The sequence below is a fragment of the Platalea leucorodia genome, assembly GCF_965183815.1.
Source record: "Platalea leucorodia genome assembly, chromosome: 15".
Taxonomy (NCBI): domain Eukaryota; kingdom Metazoa; phylum Chordata; class Aves; order Pelecaniformes; family Threskiornithidae; genus Platalea; species Platalea leucorodia.
This window is the reverse complement of record NC_138837.1, coordinates 2,934,062-2,958,259: the sequence shown is the minus strand read 5'-3', so window position 1 is coordinate 2,958,259 and position 24,198 is coordinate 2,934,062. Positions and strand designations below refer to the sequence as shown.

The 24,198-nt window shown below is 48.7% G+C and overlaps 3 protein-coding genes across 3 annotated transcripts; 2 read left to right on the top strand and 1 right to left on the bottom strand.

Annotated features, from left to right (window-relative positions):
- Positions 1-258: 258 nt before the first annotated feature.
- Positions 259-2,678, top strand: B3GALT9 (beta-1,3-galactosyltransferase 9; the record flags this gene model as incomplete). The annotated part of the gene is made up of 3 exons (XM_082327850.1): positions 259-285; positions 431-586; positions 1,088-2,678. 3 exons carry the CDS (start codon positions 259-261, stop codon positions 2,186-2,188), a joined length of 1,284 nt encoding a protein of 427 aa, XP_082183976.1. The 3' UTR covers positions 2,189-2,678.
- Positions 2,679-3,606: 928 nt separating this feature from the next.
- PSMD5 (proteasome 26S subunit, non-ATPase 5) lies at positions 3,607-12,665 on the bottom strand. The gene is made up of 10 exons (XM_082327255.1): positions 12,417-12,665; positions 12,071-12,215; positions 11,293-11,406; positions 10,713-10,841; positions 9,179-9,288; positions 8,587-8,729; positions 7,905-8,096; positions 6,954-7,063; positions 6,132-6,272; positions 3,607-5,627 (listed from the first exon to the last, which is right to left on the bottom strand). The coding sequence occupies exons 1-10, from the start codon at positions 12,608-12,610 to the stop codon at positions 5,370-5,372; spliced, it is 1,536 nt and encodes a 511-aa protein (XP_082183381.1). The 5' UTR covers positions 12,611-12,665; the 3' UTR covers positions 3,607-5,369.
- A 1,487-nt stretch (positions 12,666-14,152) lies between these two features.
- LOC309597863 (protein CutA homolog) lies at positions 14,153-23,149 on the top strand (the record flags this gene model as incomplete). Its single annotated transcript, XM_082327837.1, has 6 exons — positions 14,153-14,233; positions 16,841-16,989; positions 20,693-20,752; positions 22,010-22,055; positions 22,429-22,478; positions 23,047-23,149. The coding sequence occupies 6 exons, from the start codon at positions 14,153-14,155 to the stop codon at positions 23,147-23,149; spliced, it is 489 nt and encodes a 162-aa protein (XP_082183963.1).
- Positions 23,150-24,198: the final 1,049 nt, after the last annotated feature.

The window sequence follows — 24,198 nt, the reverse complement described above, 5'->3', positions numbered from 1 at the left end:
GGGCGTCCTCCGCGTCCCTGGGGACCCCACACGAGGCGAACCCACAAGTTCACGCACCAAACCTCCATCTCGGGAAATGCAGAGTGCTCAGCGCAGGGGTCAACGGCCCCGGACGGGGGAACCAACACCAAAATAGCACAGCTGTAAAAAAACCAAAAAAACCCAAACAAACAAAAACAAAACAGGAACAAAACAAAAAAAAAAAAAAAAAACAAACCACCAACAACAAAAAACTGGCAGATCTGGCACAGCTTCACAATGGTACCAGAGGACCCCTTTTACCAAGTGAGCCCTAGCAGTTGCTTCACTTCTTTATTTCTCAGAGTCCCAACCACAAGTGTTAGAAATTAAAAGGCTAGAGTTTTGCTTGCTTTGTGTTTTATGCAGCTGCAACACGATCGTCCCCTGGGATCACCTTTCCTCCCCGCAGGCAGGTGAGGTGGAAGCCATAGTCTCTGGGTACCAGGCAGTAACTGGATCCCGCAGACCCAGATACCGACGCTGCCCCGAAAGCCTCTGCCGGGGAGAAACTGCCTCTGCGGTGAACGCAGACCCTGCTGCAGGGAGAACTCCCACCGCCATGCAGGTAAGTCCCTCGGCCCGCGGCTCAGCCGCAGCAGGGAGGCCGGCGCGAGGTGTTCCCTCTGGGACGGGGGGACAACAGCGTTCCCTTGGCTTCCTACCCTGCCAGCTTCCACACGGCGTTGTCAGGCCAAGTGCCAAAGACTCCTCTGAGGACGCATATTAACATTCCATGTCCTCATCAGCACCTCAGGCCTTCAGTAACAGGTTAAAAATAGTCAGAAAATATTAATAGTGAATTATTCCTCAGTATTTCCCCACATGGATACACAGAAAGAAGCCTTCTAAACTACAGCATGGTAACGTCCTTCCCAGCTTGGGATCTCGCTGTGCCACAAGAAGTAGGGTTGCTTAGGTTTCTAGGAAGAAAAGAGCCTTACACTAATAATACAAAGACCACGGTCTAACAGTCGTGATTGTTTTGCATGAATATATTATGAAATGAAGGAAAGCCTTTCTGTTCTACTAGCGAGAGAATTCAGTGCCCATGTCTTCTCTTCTCCAGCTGACACTCTGCAGGCTCCGGACTCACCAGTGGTGCTTCATTCTCTTTAATGTCTTGCTTTTCCACGTACTGCTTTTCGGAGCAGATTTACTGGAGGAATACTTTCTGCGGTCGTTACCCCTTTCTTACACTGACGCAAAGACTCTCGAGATCAGGGAGAGGGCCAGGAAGCTAGATACGGATCCCCTAAGGGCCAACCTCTCTTACACCGTCACCAGTGCAGCAACGTGCTCCGATCAAGAGATATTTTTGCTCATTCTTGTCTGCAGTAGCCCAGAAAACAGGACAAGGCGCAACGTGATCAGGCAGACGTGGGGCAACGTGACAGACGCGAGAGGTTACGCTGTCCTTACTCTGTTTGCTTTAGGAAAGCCAGCTTCAGTAACCACCCAGCTGGAGATCAACGAGGAGTCTCAAAAGCACAGAGACATTATTGAAGGCAGCTTCATTGATTCTCCTGAGACGCAGACACAGAAGATGTTGATGAGCGTGGAGTGGACAGTGACTTTCTGTCCCCACGCAAGGTACATTCTCAAAACAGACGAAGACGTGTTTGTCGGTATTCCAAGTCTGGCTGGGTACTTGCTTAGCTTAACACAGCTAGAGGACATTTACATCGGGAGGGTCGTTCATCACGGAGTGCCCGACAGAGCCCCCAAAAGCCCTGGCTTTGCTCCCCTCCATCAATACTCCCAAGAGTTTTACCCGGATTACTGCGATGGGAGCGCTTTCGTCATCTCGCAGGACGTCGCTCGCAAGGTGTACGTGGCCGCCGAGGGGGTGCCAGTTTCAGTGCCCCCCGATATCTTTGTCGGAATCTGTGCTAAAAAAGCTGGCATCACGCCCATTCACAGCTCTCGGTTTTCTGGGGAGAAGCACATCAGCTACAATCGATGCTGCTATAAGTTCATTTTCACCTCTTCCAACATGAAAGAGCAGGAGTTATTTCAAGACTGGAAGGAAACAAGCGATGGGAAAGATTGCTCATTACTGGAAACGTACTACGGTCTGGTGTCCTGCAAGGTTTTGACCTATATTGATAAGTTCAAACAGTTTAACTTAGATAGAATTAAAAATGAGGTTCTTCATTTCGCTGATTAAGGTTTAACTTTTGCGAAGAAAATCTGAATTTTCTTTTCCCAGCTCTTTTATCCTGGTAACGTTCAGTAATAACAATCTCCTCGCAAAGTCAGCTCTCTGCCCCGCAACAGCAAATGAATTCCCAGTGCTATAGTGCGTCACAGCAGCGAGAGGCGGATGTACGCTAGCTACCCAAGTACCCACAAGCGCATGCATACAAGTGAAACAGAGTATTCCAAGAATCTTTGTATCCCGTCTTTTCCAGACTTTTGAAGTCCTCTACCTTATGCCAGAACTCCTTCAGTGTTTTTTAATCTGAGTGAGGCAGCACCTACTTCCAAAGCGCTTTGTAGCAAAGGGGAATCTCCGTCCACAAACGGGAGCTACGGCCGAGCAGCGTTTCACAGTGAAACTGCACAACAGCTCAGAGTGGGAACAGGCATGGAACCGCCACGGAACTGCTGAGGTAACCAGCCCGGGGGGATCCCGGGCAAGAAATGCAACTTACCTGTAAAGAATCTTGTGTTTCTGTCAGTCGTGGCATCAGAGAAACACCGACACAAGCAGCTCGATGCCCTAACGGTATGCTGGAGAACAGCGGTGAGGTCAGAACAAATTCACCAGCATACTGGTAACACCAACCTTACTCAAAATGTAAGAATTCCCCAAATTAGGAACCAGCCACCGACCACAACTCCTGCATCCTCCAGGTTAACTCCTCCACACCAGCTCTTTCAGCAGCAGACAGACCTGCTGGGCAGATCGGCTCCGCACTCGTGACAGCCGCGCGGGAGGAGACGCGCGTGTACCTGCGAGGCTCCCGTCCGCCCTCCCCGCGGGGACCGAAGGAACCGGAGATGTGCTCCGACGGATCCACAATTCTTCAGCACCAAGTTATGCTGCTTGTTAACCAGGGTCAAATGATGAGCTTGGGTTTGGGTTTGGTTTTTTTGTTTTGTTTTGTTTTTTTCTTAAAACCAAGTTCATCAAGTTTAGCATGTCACCTCAATCCTCTTTCTCCATCATTCCATTTCTGCTTTTTCCTCAGTTACCTGCACCTGCTGCTTTACGGGGGGAGGACAGGGACAACATGCTTAAATTTCCCCATTGTATACGAGATACAGCAGCAGTAACAGGTAAATCATACGGTAATATACAGGATGGGTAAGGAATTACATGTGAATAATAAGGGGTAAGTGCCTGATCAATTAATCAGAACATTGAGCTCAAAGCTCAACAAAATAAAGCATCTGTGCATATATAAAAAATCCCCTTGTTTGGCATCTCTGTGTATTCTAAAATATTGTATTTGGCAAATGTACCACGCAAAGCAGATGCTTAAGACTCAGCACACAGAGTAGCCTTCAAAAGCAACAGCTGAAAACACACATGGAAGAGACTCATGAATTGCAGAAAAGGTTTATATATCGATTTCTTTTACTGAGATTTCAGTATACAGCTCATACAGAGCTACCAGCGCACAAAGCCACCTAAAATAACAAAGCTTAACTGTCCAATACAAGCGCAAACTAAGGACTTCTATACTTTTTCGTTTCCTTTGTAGTGCTTTCGTGTTTTTTTCGGATGGGGGATTCACGAAGCTTCTGTGCTCCCTCCATTCACAAACGAGACACTGGGTGCTGCATTTCACACTAGCAGGTGTTTATTATGCACATCCAGGACGAAAGCGCCAGCAGTAGCATAACGTTGGGTGACAACTTTTGTACATATAGATCGTAAGCAACAAGGCAGATCACCTGCGTTCAGACAGCTTATGGAACATAAAGAGATCTTCCCCAGCTACGCTGCTCCTCCGAGTCCACTTCGACTCCTTGCCAGCAATTTTTGGCTGGCAATACCACCACCTCCGCTGCAGCTCAAAGCTACTACAAGCAAGAAAAGAGTTACTGCGTGCCTACATCATCCTGCTTCGCTTGGCAGAGTGGGGACACAAGGCCAGTACTTTCCATAAAGGCATACCTGACTTGACACACTACGAAAATAAGCCCCAAGGTAGCAATTTCATGTTTTATTGTGCTCCTTCCAGCTATTCCTCAGATTTCTTATGCCCTCAACAAAAATAATATAAACCTTTCGTATAAAGTACATTGTGGTCTCTGTTTTATGGACAAAGACACATCACTGGAGTGTCCAGCTAGCCTTCCATCTCATCCGCAGCTAGCTGACCGTCTTCAGAGGAAGACGCACAACTCCATAAGGTACCACATTCCCATATTCCTATTTCATGTTTAAGGGCATGAACGGAAAGCTTTATCTTCTTACCCCTTTTATTCTAACTCAGGCAACTAAAATCATACTTTTTTTTTTAAAATAACACTTAAAATTAAAAAAATTTCTCTGTTAAAAAATAGTGTAAACAATTTAAGATTTGGTTCTGAAGTATACTTGTAGTGCTATAGCTCATGCTCCTTTTGAGCAAGTAAACTGAGCTGCCATACAAAGTCGCAGTCAACAAGGGAGACAAAGCTCCCAGTTTGGTTTTATGCACTAGAGCTTGCATTCATTTGTTTTAAAAAGGGTTAAAAGCTTTTTTTCCATCCTCAGCATAAATGTAAACAATATTTAGGATTATTTATTCAAGCAAGACTTACATCCAGCGAGTTGAAAATAGAAGAGAATCCAGTTCGTACTCCCTCATGTGGACAGAATGTTCCTACCTTATTCTTACCAACAGGGTTTCTGACAGAATATGACTGGCTGAAAGAGTATGTTCCATGCGAGTGCCAAGTTCGGCAGATATAAAAAAATTTTAAAAAAAGAGAGAGACAGACTACGGCAGCATCTGAGGTTACAAGCCTCGAGGTGTTCTGGTGTTTGTTTTTTTAATTAAACTGTGATCTACTGAGAAAACGCGATAGGAACTCCAAACCCAAGAACAGTGGAACTAAACACTGATAATTTCTGCAAAACGAGACAGTCAGCAGTTGACAGAGTGCTCACCTTGGTTACTCGTCTCATGACAGTACACAGAGAACTTCTGCCACGACATTCTATGGGAAATTATGCTGTGCCCTATAGGTTTTGATTTGCTCTCATGACTGTCATTTCAAACAAAGTGCTTCACGTTCCTTTAAAGAGACAATCTAAAGAGACACCAGTGTGGGGAGTCTTGACACTTTATATCTTAACACCTATTTCAGTAACATGGCTTGCAAGAAGGGGAACCAAGACATCAATGACCTTATTCTGCTCCTTCCACGGCCGTAGTAGAAACTGCCTTAACATAATAAGGGCCTTCACGCAAGTAAGCCCTAAGCCTCAGGTAATACTGATTTCCAAAGATTTCCGCGATTGTTTTAGAGTTTACGAGGGCCTTAACCAGTTCATATTTGGCATCCTTCGAAGCTTTGTCAGGCTCCACAGATCTGTCTACAATGTACTCCACAAACCCTGGACTGTCAAGCATCAACTTCTGGGCCCATGGTTGATTTGCAATAGCCTAAACATGAAGACAAAAAGGGGGGGGGAACACCTCATTTTAAAAACAAAACAAAAAAACAGTTACACAGTAGGCTGTTATGCAAATAGCCAAGGAACAGGAAAAACTGAAATGGGATATTCATTCCACACAGTAGTTACACAACCACCACTCAAATCAAGCAGCAGGGTTTAACACTGGAAAACAAGTACAGCTCAGTGCTTAGCTTTAAAGTTTTAAGTGAATTATCACAGCACTCCGATATTGAATAATCACCCGAGAGCATAGCGGTTACTTTTTTTTCCCCCCTCCCCTCTCCAATTTATAAGAAAATAAGCATTACAGACATGACATGTCTGATGCATTATTTAAATGGAATGCAAGCAGGGCACAATGAAAAAGGCCTTATTTCTCACCACTTCAGGCCTTCAACAAGGAGTTTATAGCATTAATTTAATAAAAACAACATGAGACCAAATGGCAATACAATTCACTACCTGACCTTTAAAAACAGAAAGCACTTACAGTAAATACGCGCAAAGCCCCACAGTGGAGATCGGGGAACGGCTGAGTACTGATGCTCCTGAAGAGTTCCAACGGCTGGCTAGACAAGGCTGTGAACCATGATTCAGTCATTCTCAAAAGGTCTTCTGTCTGCTGCTCTGGCTACACGCATCAGAGAAATGTACAGAAATGAGAGAGTTTGATTAGGATTACGAAAAGCTTTCGAGTTTTGAGTATATGTTCAACAGTTAAGGAAGTTATTTAAAACAAACCACCAGCAGATTAAACTGCAATAGTTTAAATTTTCAACTTATTTTCACGAATGAAGAAATGGCCTTCTATAGGACATTTAGCTTGGAGGACAGATTTAAATAAATCGATTTTGATACGTGAGATAAGTGCTATGCTGGAGTGCAGTCCTGCAAGACAAACGAAAACGGCTTACTCGCTCATTTAGAGATCATTTAAAACCAGATCACTGGATCTAAAGAACATACACAGGGATTAGAGCAGTTTGCCACTATCCCTTTAAAGCACAAGAATATTAAACTGTTTACTCTCATTCCCTCCCCAATGCTGTCTTGACTTCATGTTTTATAAACAAATTTCAGAACACCTGCCTTCTTACAAACAAACTCAAACTTTAAGCAAACAAATAAATCAGGGATTTCAAAACAGTAACATTAATGACTCCAAATACTAGAAAGCTACCACTTCTACCTCAGCTAGATGCTGCAAAAAGGTCTTCACAATGGTCAGATGCACAATAATTTTATTCTTGTAGATTTACAAAAAAAAAAAAAAAAAAAAGGACAACAACAACAAAGCAAACCATAAACTTACAGGCAAGTAAAGAAGAGATGAAATTGCATCCAAGCATCGAAGTCGTAACTCCGTGGGGGCGTTCTTTGCCTGGTGCCCTATTCTGTTCAACAGATTTTGAAATCTACTTCCTTTGAAAATAAGGACAAAGTGCTTTTAATTAATTCAGATAGACCTCTACAGGAGTACAAAGTTACCTCTCAGTCACATTATACGACATTAACTGGTAGAAAGTGTGTTGTACGTCACAGCTGAGAAAGGCAACTTCTTGATCTACTATAATAAAAAGCAGTGTAAGATTCTCTCTGCTTCATATGGATCTAAGACAGAGAAATCCAAAGCTTTTGTTAATTCTCCAGACTACCCAAATATTTCCAAAAAGGAAGTTATGTGTCACAGATAACTGAGTTATCTCAGGAAGCGTGGACCCTAGTACGCTTGTAATTAGAAATCTTCAATCCCATTCCACAATGCTGCAATAGCCGTCTGCCAATACAGATTTTCACTTCAAAAGCAAAGCTCGGACTAGCAGCAAGAAGTCTAGCACCTACTTTGAATCCTCTGAACAGTTTTATATTAAGAGAAACAAGGCAGTCTTTACAGAAAGCATCATTACACGATAGTTCACATTTTTCTAATCCTGGCGAGAATGTCACGACATCAGTAGAAACAGAGGAATCTAAAATAACACAACTACCGACGATTCGTATGATGCAGCTCACTAGAAAAGAATAACTTGAATCATGCTTGCAATACCAGAATTCCAGCTGCCAGGCATTTCACACTGCCATGCCTGGCGAGACAGGTAAAAAACCCCTCATCTGCTATAGCACAGCTATTAAGACACCCTTGATTGTTAGATAAATAAATACATTTTTCAACTCCTTGCTCTGTTACACCAAACCAATTCACTCTTGTATATTATGACATACTGAGGAAGTTTTATTAAAGAAAAAAAAAAATTATACTAACTAGTTTTCTGTAAAACCTGTTTGCCTTCCACATTTGATCCCAGGATTCCTAGCGTGTCCACAGCCACTCCAATCATGGTCGGATCATGACTTTCTGCCATTTCAAAGACTTTTTCCATAAAGACAGGGTATCGTTCACAGATCTGCTGTGGACTGTCTACAACAGCCAGATTTCCAAAAAATTTAACAAATCCTGAGAGAACAAGACAAAAAAAAAAAACATTCAGAGTGGAGGAACAATAACTTTAGCAATGTCAAAATTAAACATACATTAACATAAGATTGTTTCACTGCTAAACTAGTGTTATTAAGTCCGAATACCATTTGTGAAAGGCAACAGAATAAGGACAGAACTAAGGAACAAGACAGTATTTTGGAAGTTACTTAATTCATGATGTAACAGCTGTCATCTTGAATTCATTAAAAAAAAAGCCTACAATAACACAAACTTCAAACGTATAGTACAGCCTCTCCAGATCCTACCTGTACTACCACTGCTACTGAGTAATAGTATTCATGTGCTAGACTGTCCTTCAGCATTTTTTGTACACATCCAACATACATGTTCTAATATTCAAAAATTTACATGAGCTTTCAAAAAGAGCGGCTTAATAGTCCTCTCAATTTAACTCATTAATAAAAGCAAGCAGTAAACTCTGGGAACAAGAAATGCATGATGTAACCTGGTAAGTAGAAGCCTGAGAAAGGATCAGACTCTGCACCAACGATGATGTTCGATATTTTATCGATAATTCCTTGTTGAGCAAGATACTGACGCCCGTGCGGAGTATGGGCCAGTGAGGTCACCATCTCTATACATGTAGCTCTGTAACAGACAAACAGTTATTTTGGCCTATTTCAGATGGGTTTTTGAAGTACTCGGTGATTAAGAAAAAACAGGTTTTCTGCCCTTAAGACAAAATCCAAACAAACCAAAAACCAAAAACCAAACTACCCCAACTGTCCAACACTCCTCCAAGCTCGCTCAGCTATCTTACTTTAGGTGTATAGTTGGAAAGAATTCTAAAGCGTTTATACTGCAGCCCAGCATTACAACTACCACAGCGTACTGGGGAAACTTCATCTTGGTTCTCAAATGTAAGTATACAGTATTTTACACTCAAGGCTGTTTAAGAAGAGGCAGATAAAATGCCTTCCCAAAAAGGGTTTCAGAAGAAACACACACAAATGTGTTTAAAGAGTGTTATTTTAAGGCTGACCATCAGAGTTTGAACAATGGGGGAAATCTCATTGGCAAACTCACTACCAACATACCTGACCAGCACATCATCTCCAGTCAGCTCTCCAATTAGCTCTGATATTAATCCACTGTTTGCACAGTAAGTTAGCGAATCTGCCGACACCGAAGAAATCTCAACAATTAACTAATAAAAGCACAGGGGAAAAAAAAAAAAAAAAAGGACGGTTTATAAAAACATTATAATGATAACAGTTCACAGTAATGGCCAAATACGTCTTCTAATGCTGAATTAAATATAGAATTTCATGATGTTGTAGAAGTCATTTTTAGCTCAAATAAGAATCCAAAGGCCTGCTGAAGCCTTAGACTGCAAACTGAACTTTCACCTAGATACGCTGACCGTATGCTGAACTCCTACCGAGCTACATGAAGGAAGGCCCCGAGACTGGTGCAAACCAGGAAGATAAGGTAGCCGAAACCATCAGCAGAAGCTGCAGCTAACCAAGACAGGAAAAAGAATGACCTGCCTGGAGCCTGGGAAAGGATCCAACGAGGAACAAGACGACCCCAGACCCAAATATCACTATTGGACCGAACCATCGCATGAGGGGAGGGGAACTTAGACTGTAAAGGTGTAATTGCCCAGGGATTTCTTTGTTCAGGGTCCCTCTCTGGAGGTGCCCAGCTCGAGCTGCTCTTCACCGCTGTACCACTCAATAAATTCGCCTGGAGTGCGTCGTGTCAGAGACTCTGCTTCACGGAAACCTAGGGTCGAGCCTGAAGCGAGAGGAAGCACCCGAGGGTAAGCGTGCATGTGTGTGCGTGTGTGAGCGAGGGGTCAAAAAGGGGCGCCCGTCAGCTCAGTGGAGCTGCCCGCTGCGAAGGGACTCCGGTCCTAGCAGTTAAAGTCTCGGGTGGTGTGTGTGCGACTCCCTGGGTGGCGTGCGAATGCTCGGGTGGCTGCTGCTCCCTTAACAATGTTTTCATAATTAACCTAAATGTTTGCCTGAAACAAGTTCATACGGAGTTCCCAGTTTACGGCACATGCATTTGATTTCTATTCACAGTCATCTTTTCTTCAGAGGATCATCACTGCTATCCCCACTAAGCTCTAGAATGGCTAAGTTGTATTATTTCTCCTTTGCCATACCTATCCAGACTGACACACTTGGCATCTCTCTCTTGGTCTCTTCCCCCGTCCAGAAGTTTCAATAGCACTTCACACCCAAAGGTTAAGAGACTAGAGCAGCTATTCCACTTTTACCTTCAGAGAAGCAAACGTTTTATTGTATCTTTAGTAACTCTCTGTAACCCTTCCCAAGCCCTAGGTACCACAAGTTAGAAAATAAAAGATGAAAACGTTACTTCACACTTTTGTACCATAAACTGAGAAAGAGAAGTTATGACGTTATTTGAGGGCCAACACTGCTGTACTCTTCCTACTCCTTTCTAGTCTTGACAAAAGGTAGACACGAAGAAAAGGTTGTAAAGCAGCGATGAATACTAATTTAAAAGCAAGCCATAAAATCCAGATTGTAATTCAGGACTACAGTCCAAGAGAACTGCAGCATCATGCCATTCAAATGCTAACATGGATCACACCCCTACCTCATATACTCTGTATCGAACAACATCACTTGTTGCCATGACATTTTTCAAGTCGCTCAACAAACTGCTCACAAATAAAGCCTCTAAGCCATCTTGCGTCTGTGCTATTCTTGAGAGAGATTTGATGGCCTGAAAACAAAAACAGCAACTTATTATAAGAAAAACACAAAGAGAAGAAAATCCAAGACTATCTGACTTAGTATCACTGTTCTTTACTAACATACTAAATCATGTTACACATCTGAAATTTTAATTGCGATTCACTTTTCAATGAGAGTTACCGTATCGTTGACATGCGCTAGTTATGGTTACTGTGATTCAACTCTCTGGCATTAAATTCAGATCTATCAGTTCACTTTGACATCAACACCTACTGGAAGATAACAGTTCTAGGTAAATTTTCTATCACATCTAAGTAACTTCTGGGCTTAGGGCACCTACATGCTTATAACATCTTTCAAGCAACATAAGCTCTCTTTTCTTCAAAGAGCAGCAGAAGCTGTCACCTCAGACACAGCAGAAAAGGTGTTCTGTGCAGCGTCCACATCAGTTTGTAGAGGAAGAAAAAAGCAACGCTTACCTCTTTAGCCACTGCTATTTTCTCTCCACCAATGCAATTTATTATTTGCCTTAATAGTTCAGGACTGTTGAGGATTTCTGTAACAGCATCTGAATTTTCAACAATCCTCCCAACCTAAAGACATGATTAAATAATTACAGAAAATAACATTAAAACACACTTTTTCCACTATTAGCACATTCAAGCAGTGGGACAGCTACCCAGCCAGACAGAATCACCATTTTTGGAGATACTCAGAACTCAACTGGACAATACCCTGAGCAGCCCGCTGCCAGCTGGCCCTGCTTTTAGCTGAGGGCTGCACCTGAAACCTCTAGAAGTCCATTCCAAACTACAGCGTTCCATGATTCCGTTCTTTTAAATTAATGCAACAAGTGTCAAGTTACTACAGCCTATTCCTCTTCAGTGTTTCCACAATATTGTTCAAATTATCCCGAATACCAAAACATTGCTGCACTTAGTTCTTACGCTGTCAGTGCTGGCTTAGAAAGCTTTATCCAGAACATGTGACAGAAGATTCATTTACAAGTTATTTCTGTCAAGACATAGTTTTATACATTTTCTTTAACAGACGCATCATAAAGCATTACATACCAACACATTGCACAGTATTTATCCGAAATTGCGTAAGCGTGTAAGAGCACAATCCCTACAGGTAACACTTGATGTACTGCTTTTGTCACAAATTACGACACGAAACAGCAGTAACAGATTAGGACTAACCCAGCCTGGCTCAAGACAGAGCTCTGTCCCCTCCTCCTGGAGGAAAACGCTGTACCTGAGATATGGTGAGGATTTTCACGGAGTCATCGGGGTGGAAAAGCCCTTTCTGAAGCTCTTCTCTGAGGTTCTGGATCACATAGACCGGGTCCAGGGCCTGCAAGAGCCTCTCCAGGATGGAAACACACACAGCCACCTGCTCCCTGGGAGGGACAGAGAGAGAACCAAGCCTTTCAGGAGGGGGACGCCGCCGGCGGCTCCCAGATCCTCACCTGTGCCAGCCCCCGCATGAAGGAAGGCAGGGAAGGAGACGGGGTAGCAGCAGGAGCCACCCCGCTCCGGGGGAAAGGGAGAGAGGAGGCGGCGGGACTGGGTCAGGCCCGTGAGACCGGGCCGCCGCTGACCGGTCATTGACGCTGAGGAGGGCGAAGAGCGCTCCCAGGTGGTCGTCGCTGAGGCGGGCGCGGAGGGCTGCGAGCGGCACGGCCTGCACGGCGAGCTGCAGGGCCCGCAGCTCCTCCAGCGGCGCCTCCCGCCCGGCCGCCCGCTCCAGCAGCTCCACCACCGCCTCCGCCATCTTGGCGCCGCCGGAAAGCATCGCGAGAGCCCGCCGCCCCTAGCAACCGCCGCGCCGTCGCCAAGGGCCTCTTTCGCGTCCGCCACGCCGTAAACAAAATGGCGGTCGCGCCACACCCCCTCTTGGCTCCGCCCCCCTCGCGGTCTGATTGGACAGAAGCGCGAGGGGCGGTGCCAGAGCGGGGTGGGGTCGGCGCGGGGCGTGGCCCCGGCTGAGGGGCGGCTGGGGGGGGCCGCGCAGCGCTGCCCTGTTTGGGGGAAAACGGGGAAAAATGGTGCTGGCGTGGAGGCGGGAGCGCAGAGCGCCTCAGCCGGGAGAGGCGGCCGCCCTCCGGTGTGCGCCCGGGCAGCGGCACTCCCCGGGCCGGGGAGAACAGGCCCCTGCAGGGGCGTCACGCCTGTGACATGGGGAGGTGAGGTGCAGCCCGGGGGTGCTGAGGTGGCGGAGCTGCGCCCCGGGGGGGTCCCGGTGGCTGGGAGGGAGCTGCGGTGCCGGGACCCCCCGTCCTGCCTCGTCCCCGCTCACGGCGACGGGGACAGCTCGGCTGCTTCACGGCGGGACGCGCTGCAAGAAAACACGGGGGTCACTTCACACCAGCAGAGGGAAAAAAGTCATTTTTTCAGCCCATGGACAACAGCGGAGACAACTGAGGGTAGCAAATACCCGGCCGTTGCCGTGCTGCAGGGCCTGGGGGTATTTCACGCCTCGCCGAGGCCTCCGAGCAGGCAGCGCGTCCGCAGCGTCTCCCGCAGGGGTGCAGCCGTCAGGCTCGCGTCTGAACCCGGGCTGGGGCCGCTGCGCTCTGCGGGCTGGCAATGAAGATGGTTTCCTAAGAGCTTATGAGGACTGACAGGAACGTAATAAAGTTACAGCGTGAGACAGAACGGAGCTGTGTCCTCTGCGCTGGATTGCTTACAGGAGCATTTTAGGCCCAAACAACACGACAGGACTTAGCAGCTTCCTAGTAGTTTCTAGCCAAAGAGTACAGAGCCCTAACAATATTAAATCTGAGAAAATAACTATTTTATAAATGGGAAAATTAAAGCAAAAGTGCCCAATGGCATCGGCAAGTCTCTCGGAGCCCCTGAGATGGCTCTGGGAGGACCCCAGTGCTTGCACTGGAGGGAGAGATTTCTCCAGCAGACGTTGGCGCGGGCATTTTCGGTATCGGCATTGATGCGACGGGGGGGGATTCGTCCCTGCCACGGCCTCGACCCCGCTTCTGGGGGTGCCGGGCGCCAGCGTCTGAGCTGCCTGGCTCTGCGGGTCGGGCAGCGGGCTGTGCGCGGAGCTGCCTGCCGGCAGGCGGGGAGCCTGGATGCTGGGGCTCGGGCTGGCAGGGGAGGGCAGGGAAGGGGCCGTGGGGACGCCATGCTGGCCCACGGGCCCACGCCTCAGCCCCGCGCCGGGGCAGACAGGCGGGTACCAGCCTGCAGGCAGCCGGGGAGGAAGAGGAGGAGGAGTTAGTGCTGGTTGCGGGCAGCCTTCCCAGGCAGCCTTCCCAGCTCGGGGCAGAGCAGGTGGAGGGACGGAGGGGACGCAGCCTCTCGCCCGGCTGGGGAGATGGAGTGGCTGAGCCAGCGCTGCCCGCTGCCGCCCGCTGCCCAGGGCTGCCCACGGCCAGGCCGCGGCACCTTGCTGCTGGTAAGTGGGAGCCCTCCCGCGCTGCCAGGGCTGGCTCCGTGCTTGGGATGGGGGGACGCGGGTGACACGCTGGGGAGCGTCGTGGAGGCGAACCCGGGCAGCTGTGGAGATGCCTCTGTCTATACCTTTATAAGGCAACCCCTGGAAAAAAATAAAAAAAGAAAAAGATCATGCAGGAGGAATGTATTCTCAGTCTCTGCAGAGAGCAAAGCAAATTTCTTCCGAGTTTTTTTCCCACTTGTGCTGAGGAAGCTCACAGCCTGCTCAGGGCTGCCACAAGTTGTGTTTGGTTGGTGTTTTGCTTTTTTTTTTACAGAACCTCATCAAAACTAGGCAAAAAGTCCTAACACGGTAATTTTAAACCCTAAAGCTGTTTTTAGTTTACCAAAACCAACACAAATCTTGCAGAAATCTTGGTCTCTCTAAATTCAACTATCATTTTGCTGGTCAGTGCTTTTTGGTGAAATACTTAAAATCTCACAGCCGGTTTTTCAGTTTTGTTCACTTTAACATTTTGGCAGTCATGAATTTATTCGGTTTATCAGATAGGAATCCTGAAGTTTCACTCCTTCACTTTTGCACCCTCCCTTGGCAAATGCAATTATTCTGAAAAAAAAAAAGGGGGGTGGGGGTGGGCGCTTTTATCTTTCTTTTCAGACAAAAAAGTGGAAAACCACCCCAAAAACCAAGAGAGCGGTCACTCTTGTACTGACATTCAATCACAAATGTTCCTGGGGATTTCCTCATCACATGCACATACATCTCCCAGAACATTAATGATTGCCGTGCTGAACAGGTTGGATTTTTTTTTTCCCTGAGCAGGGAGCATGATTACATTCTAATCTGGAAAAACAGATACACCAGCATATCTCTGCTTGGCTTGTAACTATCTTAGTAGCTTCTGGGATTTGTTGCATAATATTTGTTAAATGGCTTAGTCGAAAAAAGAGCACAAAAGAAGCTTTAAAAATTATTATGAGAAACCTTGTGATAACAAAGACTGTTCCCTCAAATGGATTGGAAAAGAGGAGACAACCAATACAGCACATCAGTCATTTTCCAAACGGAAAGGAGCTCCTGCCTTTGTGGTGACAAGGGAGATTTTTTAAATTCAGTCTTTTTTAAAAAAAAGCTCTGACATGGGCCCTGCAATGGGAGATTTTTCAGAGGACAAAGGAGGGTGGAAATAAGAGGGAAAAAGGAATATATTCTTAGTCTTATAAGCAGTTTTTTACCACTGTAGTTGAATAAGGGCCAGATGCTGTTTATTTCAAAAGCAAGACAAAAGACAAAGAGAAGAGCAGCTGTGCAGAGGCAGCGGGCGCTGCAGCCCCGGCTGCGGGCACCCTCCTTCGCCTGTTACTCAGCACACCAAATTAACCTTGCTATTCCAGCAACGTCCCCGCTGAGATAATTACATATGTTTACATGACTGTGTTTATGGCATGTAAGTACAAAGAGCAGCTAAGGGGCTTGCCAGGAATAGCATCGAATGTACAGCAAAACCAACGTGTTGCCACTGCAGTGCCAGGCCACAGAGAGCGCGGTATTGTTTTCTGCAGCCGGCAGGACGCAGACAGCCCTACAGACCTGGGCTGTGTCCATTGGGATTTCTGTGCCTGATCCAATTTCACTGTCCTACTAGTATCAGACAATTAAGATGAAATGAACTTAAAACCTGCATTTAAGTCTTATCCCCCCTCGCCTGCTATGCGAGTCTGTATCATAGCCTGGGTGGGATGCACAACGTCTGTCAGCAGAAGAGAGTAATCGTCGCGGACTGGCAGGGCAGGACGAGAGCCCCCCGCGTCCCGGCACAGACTGTGTTGCCCCAGGCTTCCTGTGGCTCTGGTCCCGCATCAGGCTCCAGCCCAGATCTGTTTCCCATGGCCAGATCCCTGCCCCTACCTGACGTACCGCTCCCCTCCTTTCCACGTCCCCGGGCAGGCAGGGGGTCCCGTCCCCGCCGTTTCCCAGAGAGGTGGACATGCCTCACCCTGGGCGAAGAGCCAAAGGGTGGCTGCAGGATGCGTCCTCAGCAGGAAAGGAGATGTGCTTGATGCGGGAGCCATGCCTGGGGGTTCCCTTCTCACCCCTTTTTGCAACAGAAATGTGTTTTAACAGAGACAATCAGCGACTTACCTCCTTATTCTTCTTCGGAAAACCAGTCCTGGATGCTGAGGCCACACCTGGTGGTTCCCTTCTTGCCCCTTTTTACAACAGAAATGTATTTTAACAGAGACAATACCTCCTTATTCTTCTTCGGAAAACCAGTGCTGGATGCCGAGGCCGTGCAGTGGGGTCTGTAACCCCCATAGTCTGAGGTGTGCCCTCCCGCAGCACAGGTCTGGGCACCTCTGGGCAGAGACAGCCTCAAAACCCGACCCTTTCCTGCCCCGAGCCCTTGGCACAGTCTGGATTGGCCCCATTTGGAGGGGAATGAATCTCCCCATGAGCATGTTTTCACTTAAATTACAACTAACATTACTGGAACGTTGAAAGAAAGAAAACTGGAGACTTCCCCTGAGCCACAGATAATGTAAATGCTTAGTTTTACAAAATGCAATATTTCACCTAACTTCATCACGCATATATTTTGCATTTTAGGTGGTGATTCTGTCTTTGCTGATGTACCCGGTGCTGAGGAGTCTCGCTCTTCAGCTGCACTCTGCCGTCACTGGCAGCTACGTCTCTGGGGCCCACTCCATTGCCTTCATCAACTGTCTCAACGAGCAGATTGCCAAGGATATTGCAAGGTACGGAGACGCTTCCCCTGCTTGTCTGCTTGAATTGTTCAAAAGCAGCTTCGTGTGGAAGAAAGCCTTTCCTTGTCCCTCGAGAGGAGCTGTACTTCTCTGGACTTTGCACTTCTATCCAAACGGTGCTCCTTTTCTCTTGCACTCTTTCTCTCTCTCTGTATCACCTAGCCACGTACCAAGAGCTGTGCTTTCTAAAAGAAAGCTGACAATTGTCTCCGAAGTCAATGCCACGGTAACGTCAAGCCAATTCTCAATCTATTCCACTGCCTTTCATTTTCAAGACCCATTTTAAAGCCATGGCCCTAAATCTCTGGGTCCTCAGATGGATTAAGCCCCAGCCCCATGCTCTCTGATCTCCCACAGTCATTCTTCTTCTCTGGAACAACACAGATAAATTCCAGGAGAAGTGTTTATGGAGGGGGAAAAAGAACAGTACACTGCTATGAAAATAAATAAAAGACAAAAGCGGTCCGCAGCAAACACAGAACAGGCACTTGTGCGGTCCCACCTGGAAGCCTGCACTCTGCTCACCAGACAAACTTCAGGGAACGAGGGCTTTACCTTGATTTTTTTTTTTCCTCTTTTAATGTGTGAGATACTTTGCACGGTATTTTGCATGCACTTTTTTTCACATATCCATCAGTCCCTGACTCAATAGGTGGCTTGTTCAAAGTACTGAAACCGTGTTGACGGGGGAAATGTTTATGATGGACCATTAAGTTTCCTGCAACACCTCCTGCGCTGTTTGCCCTGCTACCCTGCTGCTTGCCAAAAACTCTCCCCATCCTCTGTAAACCGTTCCCAAACAGCCGTTCAGGAACCGACAGGCTACTGAAAGGGATTTTGTGTCACCTTAAATACTGCAACTGTATTAAGAAATTCAAGTAGAATAATATCTGTACTGCCTGATGTCTTCTGAAAAAAGGAGTAACTGTACATGGCTGCTGAAAAGAGCCTCAGTTCCTGAAAATGCTTCATCTTAACAGCTCTGCAAATATTTTCCACTCTTTGTTCCTTATCTTGCAGGGAAGGGAGAGAAAATAAATCACTCCCTATTGCTGAGATATATGTACTTTGGTTGCATTTTTGCTGGTGGAGTAATTATTCCTTTGTTTCGGAATTTGGATGAATAAGCTGCGGTTGTAGAGGATGACACAGGGCTTCTACGCTTATTTTCCCACCCACTGTTTTCCTGGTGCTGTCGTGTTTATTTTTCCTTTGTATTGCTCAGTGGAGCACTCACTTTGACGGATCAGACTGCAAGGAAATTTTCTGCTGGTTTTAAGGAGGAGGAGTTCAGGGCTTGTGAGAGCAGATTAGCTGCAGGTAGAATTCAGCATCTGGCTTGTTCATTGCCGCAGTTCTAACCCAGTTTATCAGGATTACTATTAACTTAAAATCGTCCAAAGAAACCCCGAGTCCACACAGGACATCTGCTCTCTCCCCTGTGCCAGCTGTGAGAAGGTTTTGGGCTGGATGGTGTGGCCATTGCACCTCACGTAACTTAGCTAACACCCGAGCGGCCTGTCAGCCTCTGCTTCTGCCTTACATCTGTGCATATCATGGTCGTTTTGCTTTTCTGCTTATTAATATTTCATCTGTCTCAATTCAGATCCTATTGTGAGGCAGGGACAAAGAAACACACATTAAGTACCCAACCCAAAGATATCATGTATTATGCAGACGTTTTTCCTCAGATCACGTTCAGCTTCTTATAACGTTTCCCATTCCCATGGTGGCCGCTTGTTTCCGCTCTGCTTGCTAGAACAAAGTTCAGGATCTCAGTTAGGATCACAGTTCATTGGGACAGCGCAGAAGCACTTAGAAGGTATTCATCCAAATCAAAAGGTTCCTGCACTAAAGTGACTTGGAAGTTGCAGGCGACAAAAACAAAATGATTCATGCCATATGTCTGACACGATAAACACAGCGGGGATATCTCCGCTCGTGCTGCTGCAGTTTGTTGGTCTACAGATTAACTCAAGATGCTTTACAAGCATTAAATGCCTCCAACTGGCTACACGTGGTGAGAGCAAACAACTCGGAGCCTCCTCGGATTGCTGTCCTCTCAGGCCATGGTTCCTCTGAGCCATCGGCAGGGAGAAGTCCATCCCCGTCGCCTTGCTGTGCTTAAACATTAAACCCAATCCCAAGGGTTAGTTGGGTCCAGGCACCGGTTCTCCGGTGCACTGCTGGACCAGTGAGATGTCGTAGGATCGTCGGGAAGGGCTGCTTTCCTCCCAGCGCCCGGCCTGCTCCCGGTTCCTCCCAGCCCCGCAGCAGAGCCTGTGCAGCCCCACAAGCGCACTTGTGCCCTGTGCTCATAGGTGCAAGGTATGAACTTCTACAAACAGACAGAGAAAGCCGGGATGATGATAAAGACATGCAAAGGAGCTTACACCCATGCAAACCAGAGCCCAGCTTTCCTTACGGGTCAGAGGCCAGATTGCAATGCACGATGGAGTTGCGCGTTAGCACCCTGACCGGGGTGTCCTCGGGTCGCTGCCGCGGGGGAGGCACCTCTTGTGCTCCTCCTGCTCGTCTTCAGGGGCACGCTGGCCAGTTTGTTTTGTAATCGCCTCCAGTCTGTGCCATACCATGGATGCAAGGACAATGATTTTTTTTAACTTGCTCTGAGCCAAAAAACATCCTGGAGAGCGTTTCAGATTGGAGCAGAAGTTAACCGGAATGCTTTTGATTCTTTAGCTCACTAAGGGTTAATTTTTACAGGTTGTTGAATTGAGCCTTCCCGTATCTAGTAACTCCTGCCTTCTCTGCAGTTCAAGGTCATCTAGAAGTTAAATGTTTGCATTATCAAAGCACTTGGTACAAAGTAGAGCCTGGCAACGCCAGTGTTAAAGAAAATGAAAGGTGAAGTCACTAGGCCAGCGCCTTTAACCAGCAAGAGGGACGGGGCTGGCATCTCTGTGAGACGGGCCCAGGCATCGCTGTGGTCGGAAAACACAACATTTGACCTAGTTCTTCTAAAAATCCACCCTGAGATTGCTTCAGTACTCTTTAATCACTTAAATGTCACTTCTGCTGGCAGACCCAAGCAGCTCTGCAATAACAAATCAGCCCACAACTAAAAGAGGCAGCCGGAGGGAAGGAATTTATTTGGGCTTCAGATTTCCAGGACGTTTTGGGTAGAAAAACCTTGATGTTGTTAATTTAACAAGATCCATATTTAGTCTGCTATGCAAGGAAGAAGCACAGCCTGACAGCATAAATACAGGACTGGGAGACAAACCCCTTGGCGTCCGTCCCAGCCCCGGTTCTCGTGGCCCCGTGGCTCAGCCCCTGCCCTGGTGTCCCCGTGGCGAGATGGGCACAGGGCTGACACCGGGCGGGATCCTTGCACCATGTGAGACACAGGTCCTGCCTGCTGCTCCGGGCCAGGAGCAACACCCAACCTTCCTGCTTGGCAGCGGGGACGGCAGGGACAGTCCCAGAGCCGTGCCCGGAGGACCTGAGCCAAAGCAGCTCCAGCTGGAGGTCACCTTTGCCTAGGCTTTCCCAGGGTAATAATTAACCCCAGCTCTCCCATCTCCAATGTCAAAGCTGGTGCTGGCGGTCGGGGTAGCACAAGGGAACGTCCCCGCGGTTGGGGTAGCACAAGGGAACGTCCGCGCGGCTGGGGGCAAGCATTGAGCCCCAGCGAGCTGGGGACAGGCGCTAACTCCCCCTCCTGTCTCACCAGGGCCATCCTGGATAAGAAGCTGGCTGCCTACGTGAACATCCTGCCGAAGAGCTTGGCCTTGTAAGTTGGGCTGAATGTTCCCCAGCGGAGGCGGCGAACCCGGGCTCCCCGGAGGGGGAAGGAGGAGGTGAACACCCCGCGGCCCCGGGGAGAGGAGGCAGTTTCCAGAAGGCTGCTGGGTCTGTCTGTTGTTGCAGATGGTAGATGCTCCTCACCCGTGCAAAGTACGCTAAGCTTATTAAGGAGTGCAGATGCTCCGACTGCCAGTGGGGACCATTTATTTATTGCTTACTTAGCTACACGGAGATCTAGCAAAGAGCAAGGTGATTTACGGTCCTGAGGACATAGCGCCGGTTTTTAGAGGATCTAAAAAGAAGCTAAGATAGGGACCAGAAAAGGCCTTTACAATATTAAGCAGCACTTACAGAAAGAACAATATCTTTGACCTTGAAATACGACCAGCCATGCTCTGCAGGTATCCTCAGCCCTCCATGCGAAGGGATTGCACTTGTTAGCGGGGTTAAAGAACAAAGCCCCCAAACAGCCATTTGCTCGCAGGAGCACCCTGGCCTGGCCCCACATCGCAGCCTCCCCACGCAGGGGCTCCTCACAGCGCACCCCCAGGCTCTCCCGTAGCCCAGCTGAGGCTGCTGAGATAGGACAAACCCAGTAACACCCTTCTTCCCCTTACGCTTGGCTCCCTACAAGCCACAACGGCCCGAGCCGAGTTGCTCGCGCACAGCCCTGCCTGCTCCAGCTGGTTTCTCCTCCGTGCCCCGCTCAGGAGACACCGTGACGCCTCCAGTGCCTCCTTGTGCAGGAACCCAGTGCACAGATGAAATCACGATGGCCTTCTGTCAGTATAAATGTTTTGAAAGGTCATGTCGGACTCACGAGAAGTACATCTCCTCTCCTGCAGGGAAAGAGAGGAAAAAAGCGTGATGCTGCCGCGCTCAGCCTCGCAGCTGCAGCCACGCCACAGTCCCTGCAAGCATCGTCCCCCGGCCGCTGCTTGGAGCAGGGCCACCACCACGCAGCCCCCCACAGCCACCCCGGTCCCAGCTCCTTTGCCCTGCCGTCCCCCCCGGGCAGCTCTCTCAAGGCTGGCACAGCCAAGGAGGCTCTGGTCTGTAAATCCAGGGTGCTCAATCACGTGCACAGCAGACTTTTGGGGCCAGTGATGCTTCTTGAGCACCACTTTGTAAAGGAATGGCCACGTGCAGAAAGCACCAAGCAGGGAAATTAAGCCCCCCAGGGGAACTGGCATGGCTGCACCCAGGGCTGTATTTGCTGATGCTTAGTTTCTTTTAAATCTAGGTATTTCTGGAAAGGGGAACTGGAAGAATCCACAGAAATACTGCTGGTAAGTGACAATTCCTCACATCACAAAATCCCCATCCCAGACAGCCCCAGCCAAAAGGGGCCGCAGGGTGGTTCGGGGAGGGCGGCACCAACCTGCCCAAGACTTGGGACAGCACCCAGGGACCCCGAGCACCTGCCTGCGGGCACGGCAGTGGTGGCTGGGGGTGGCAGCCCTGCTCGGCCCCTCACCCTGCCACCACAGGGGACATCCCCCAGGGAAGAGCCCAGGGGGGGCTCCTATCGCACCGCTGGGCGCCAGCCGTGCTGGATGGGTGCAGTGGAACAGTGCATGTGCGATTGCTCCGTCCCCTTTACTTCTCCCCTGGTTTTTTTGTTTTGCTTTGTTTGTTTTTTTTTTTTTTTACTCTCCACAGTTAGTGAAAACAAGGACATCCAAAATAGGTGAATTGTCCAATTACGTCAGGTGAGGCTCTGGCTCCGTGGGAGCACTGGGTTTCCTATCCAAGGTATGCTGCCATCTCACGCTCAGGCTTTGGGAGTCGGGTTCCTTAAGCCCATTCCCACCCAGAGAGGGTTTAAGTGCTCCTGATGTACCTTGTGAGCCAAAAAAAAACCAGAGAAAGCATCAGCAAAGAAAAAGGTTGGCAGGAATATCAAATGTTGGGCTTCAACCAGCCCCTCCGTACTGGGTACGAGGAGGGATTCTCCTTCTCCTAACAGAGGTTCCTCCCTGGCTGCCTCCTGGCAGGATTTCCTGCGTTCCCGAGCACCGAGCGGTGAGGGCAGCCAGCTTTGGGCCAGGGCCCCCGGCACTCAGCTGCTGGCTGTGGTAAACCCCAAACTCGAAGGAAAATTCTCACGTGGCAAAAAGAAGATGCGGGTGCTTTGAAGTCAGTGGAGAGCGTGGGGCAGGGCTGGCGCGCGCCGCTGGGAGCGGAGACCTCTGCTTCCTGCGCCTGCGGGCGGGAGCGGGTCTGTTCTGCCGCGGGGCTGTCGGTGACACTGTTCCTCTGCGTCTGTTTCCACTTTAGATCCATCCATCCCTTTGAAATTCCTGAAATCATCAGCCTGCCTATTGACCAAGGAAACCCTCTCTACCTCAAATGGATAGAGGAAAGCATCCCACAGGACTAGCTGAAAAGTGCAGAAAGCACGTCAGTTTGGGGAGACCAGGTGAAAGGTGCTGAGCCGCGCTGGTCTCCGTGCGCAGGCAGGAGTTACAACCCGTGGGGAGGCAGCTTATATCTTCATGGGTTTGCTATAACACAGAAGCTTGGGATTGGGCATTTCGTTTGCACTCCAGACATCCCCCCCTCGGCCTGACCCTGTGCCCCAGGGAGCACCGAGCAGCCCCAAGGCGGCAGAGGCCAAAGCGGGGAAGGGCTACGTGCACCAAGGGCTATTGCAGCCTCGCAGATGAGGATACACAGAGATGCTCGTGTCAGGACACCGCAGCATCTGGGAGCTGTCTCGGGCCCCCAGCAGCAAGTGCCAGCTGGTAGCCATAGCCTGGCAGCCCCCAGCGCCGCGTGTCCCCACAGCCAGCGCCTGAAGCCCTGCCTGGCCCCCCTGCTCCCCCGCAGCGGCTGTTGCAGCATCCTGCCCCGCTCTGCCTCCTGCTTCCCCAGCCCGGAGACAGCAGGACACGGCCGGGCACCTGGCGATGCGCTGGCTCACGCCCTCTCCTGCTGTCATGCAACGTGCTGGGTCGAGTCCTACAAACTCCAAGGAAACAGCACACTCGAGCAGACACCGCAGGCGTTTACCAGGAGCCGCAAGCAGCACGTGCGCTGACCCTGCCAAGCCGGGGAGAGCTGGGCTGAGCTGGGCAATATTCACTGCCGGTTCAGGGAAACCACGTGCCAGCAGGACCAGGGCATCGCCCGGCTGCGGGGCAGCACAGCCCCGGCCCCGCATCCCCTACCCACGCCTGAACGCTGGCTTTCTACCTGGGCCAAGTTTAACCTTGTAAAAAGATGCTCATGTTAATAGTTTAATGGGATGTAACTTATGGAACAATATCGAGCTATTTATGTGACCGGGAAGGGAATAAACAGGAGCATTTCTTACCTGGGCAGGCACGCGTGTTGTCAGTTTGCGGGGCAGCGTCCACGGTGAGCTGGGCAGGAGGAAGGGCCTGGCGTGGGTTTGCAGCGACTCTCTCCAGCCCGGTGCCAAGCGAT

Excerpts from the sequence above, each read along its gene's own strand:
- PSMD5 (XM_082327255.1), bottom strand. The coding sequence starts at position 12,610 with ATGCTTTCCGGCGGCGCCAAGATGGCGGAGGCGGTGGTGGAGCTGCTG. Across the intron at positions 6,273-6,953 it reads CATCTCTTCTTTACTTGCCT|CCAGAGCAGCAGACAGAAGA; the intron begins GTAAGTTTATGG and ends TGATGCGTGTAG. Across the intron at positions 5,628-6,131 it reads GGGCTTTGCGCGTATTTACT|GCTATTGCAAATCAACCATG; the intron begins GTAAGTGCTTTC and ends CTTCATGTTTAG.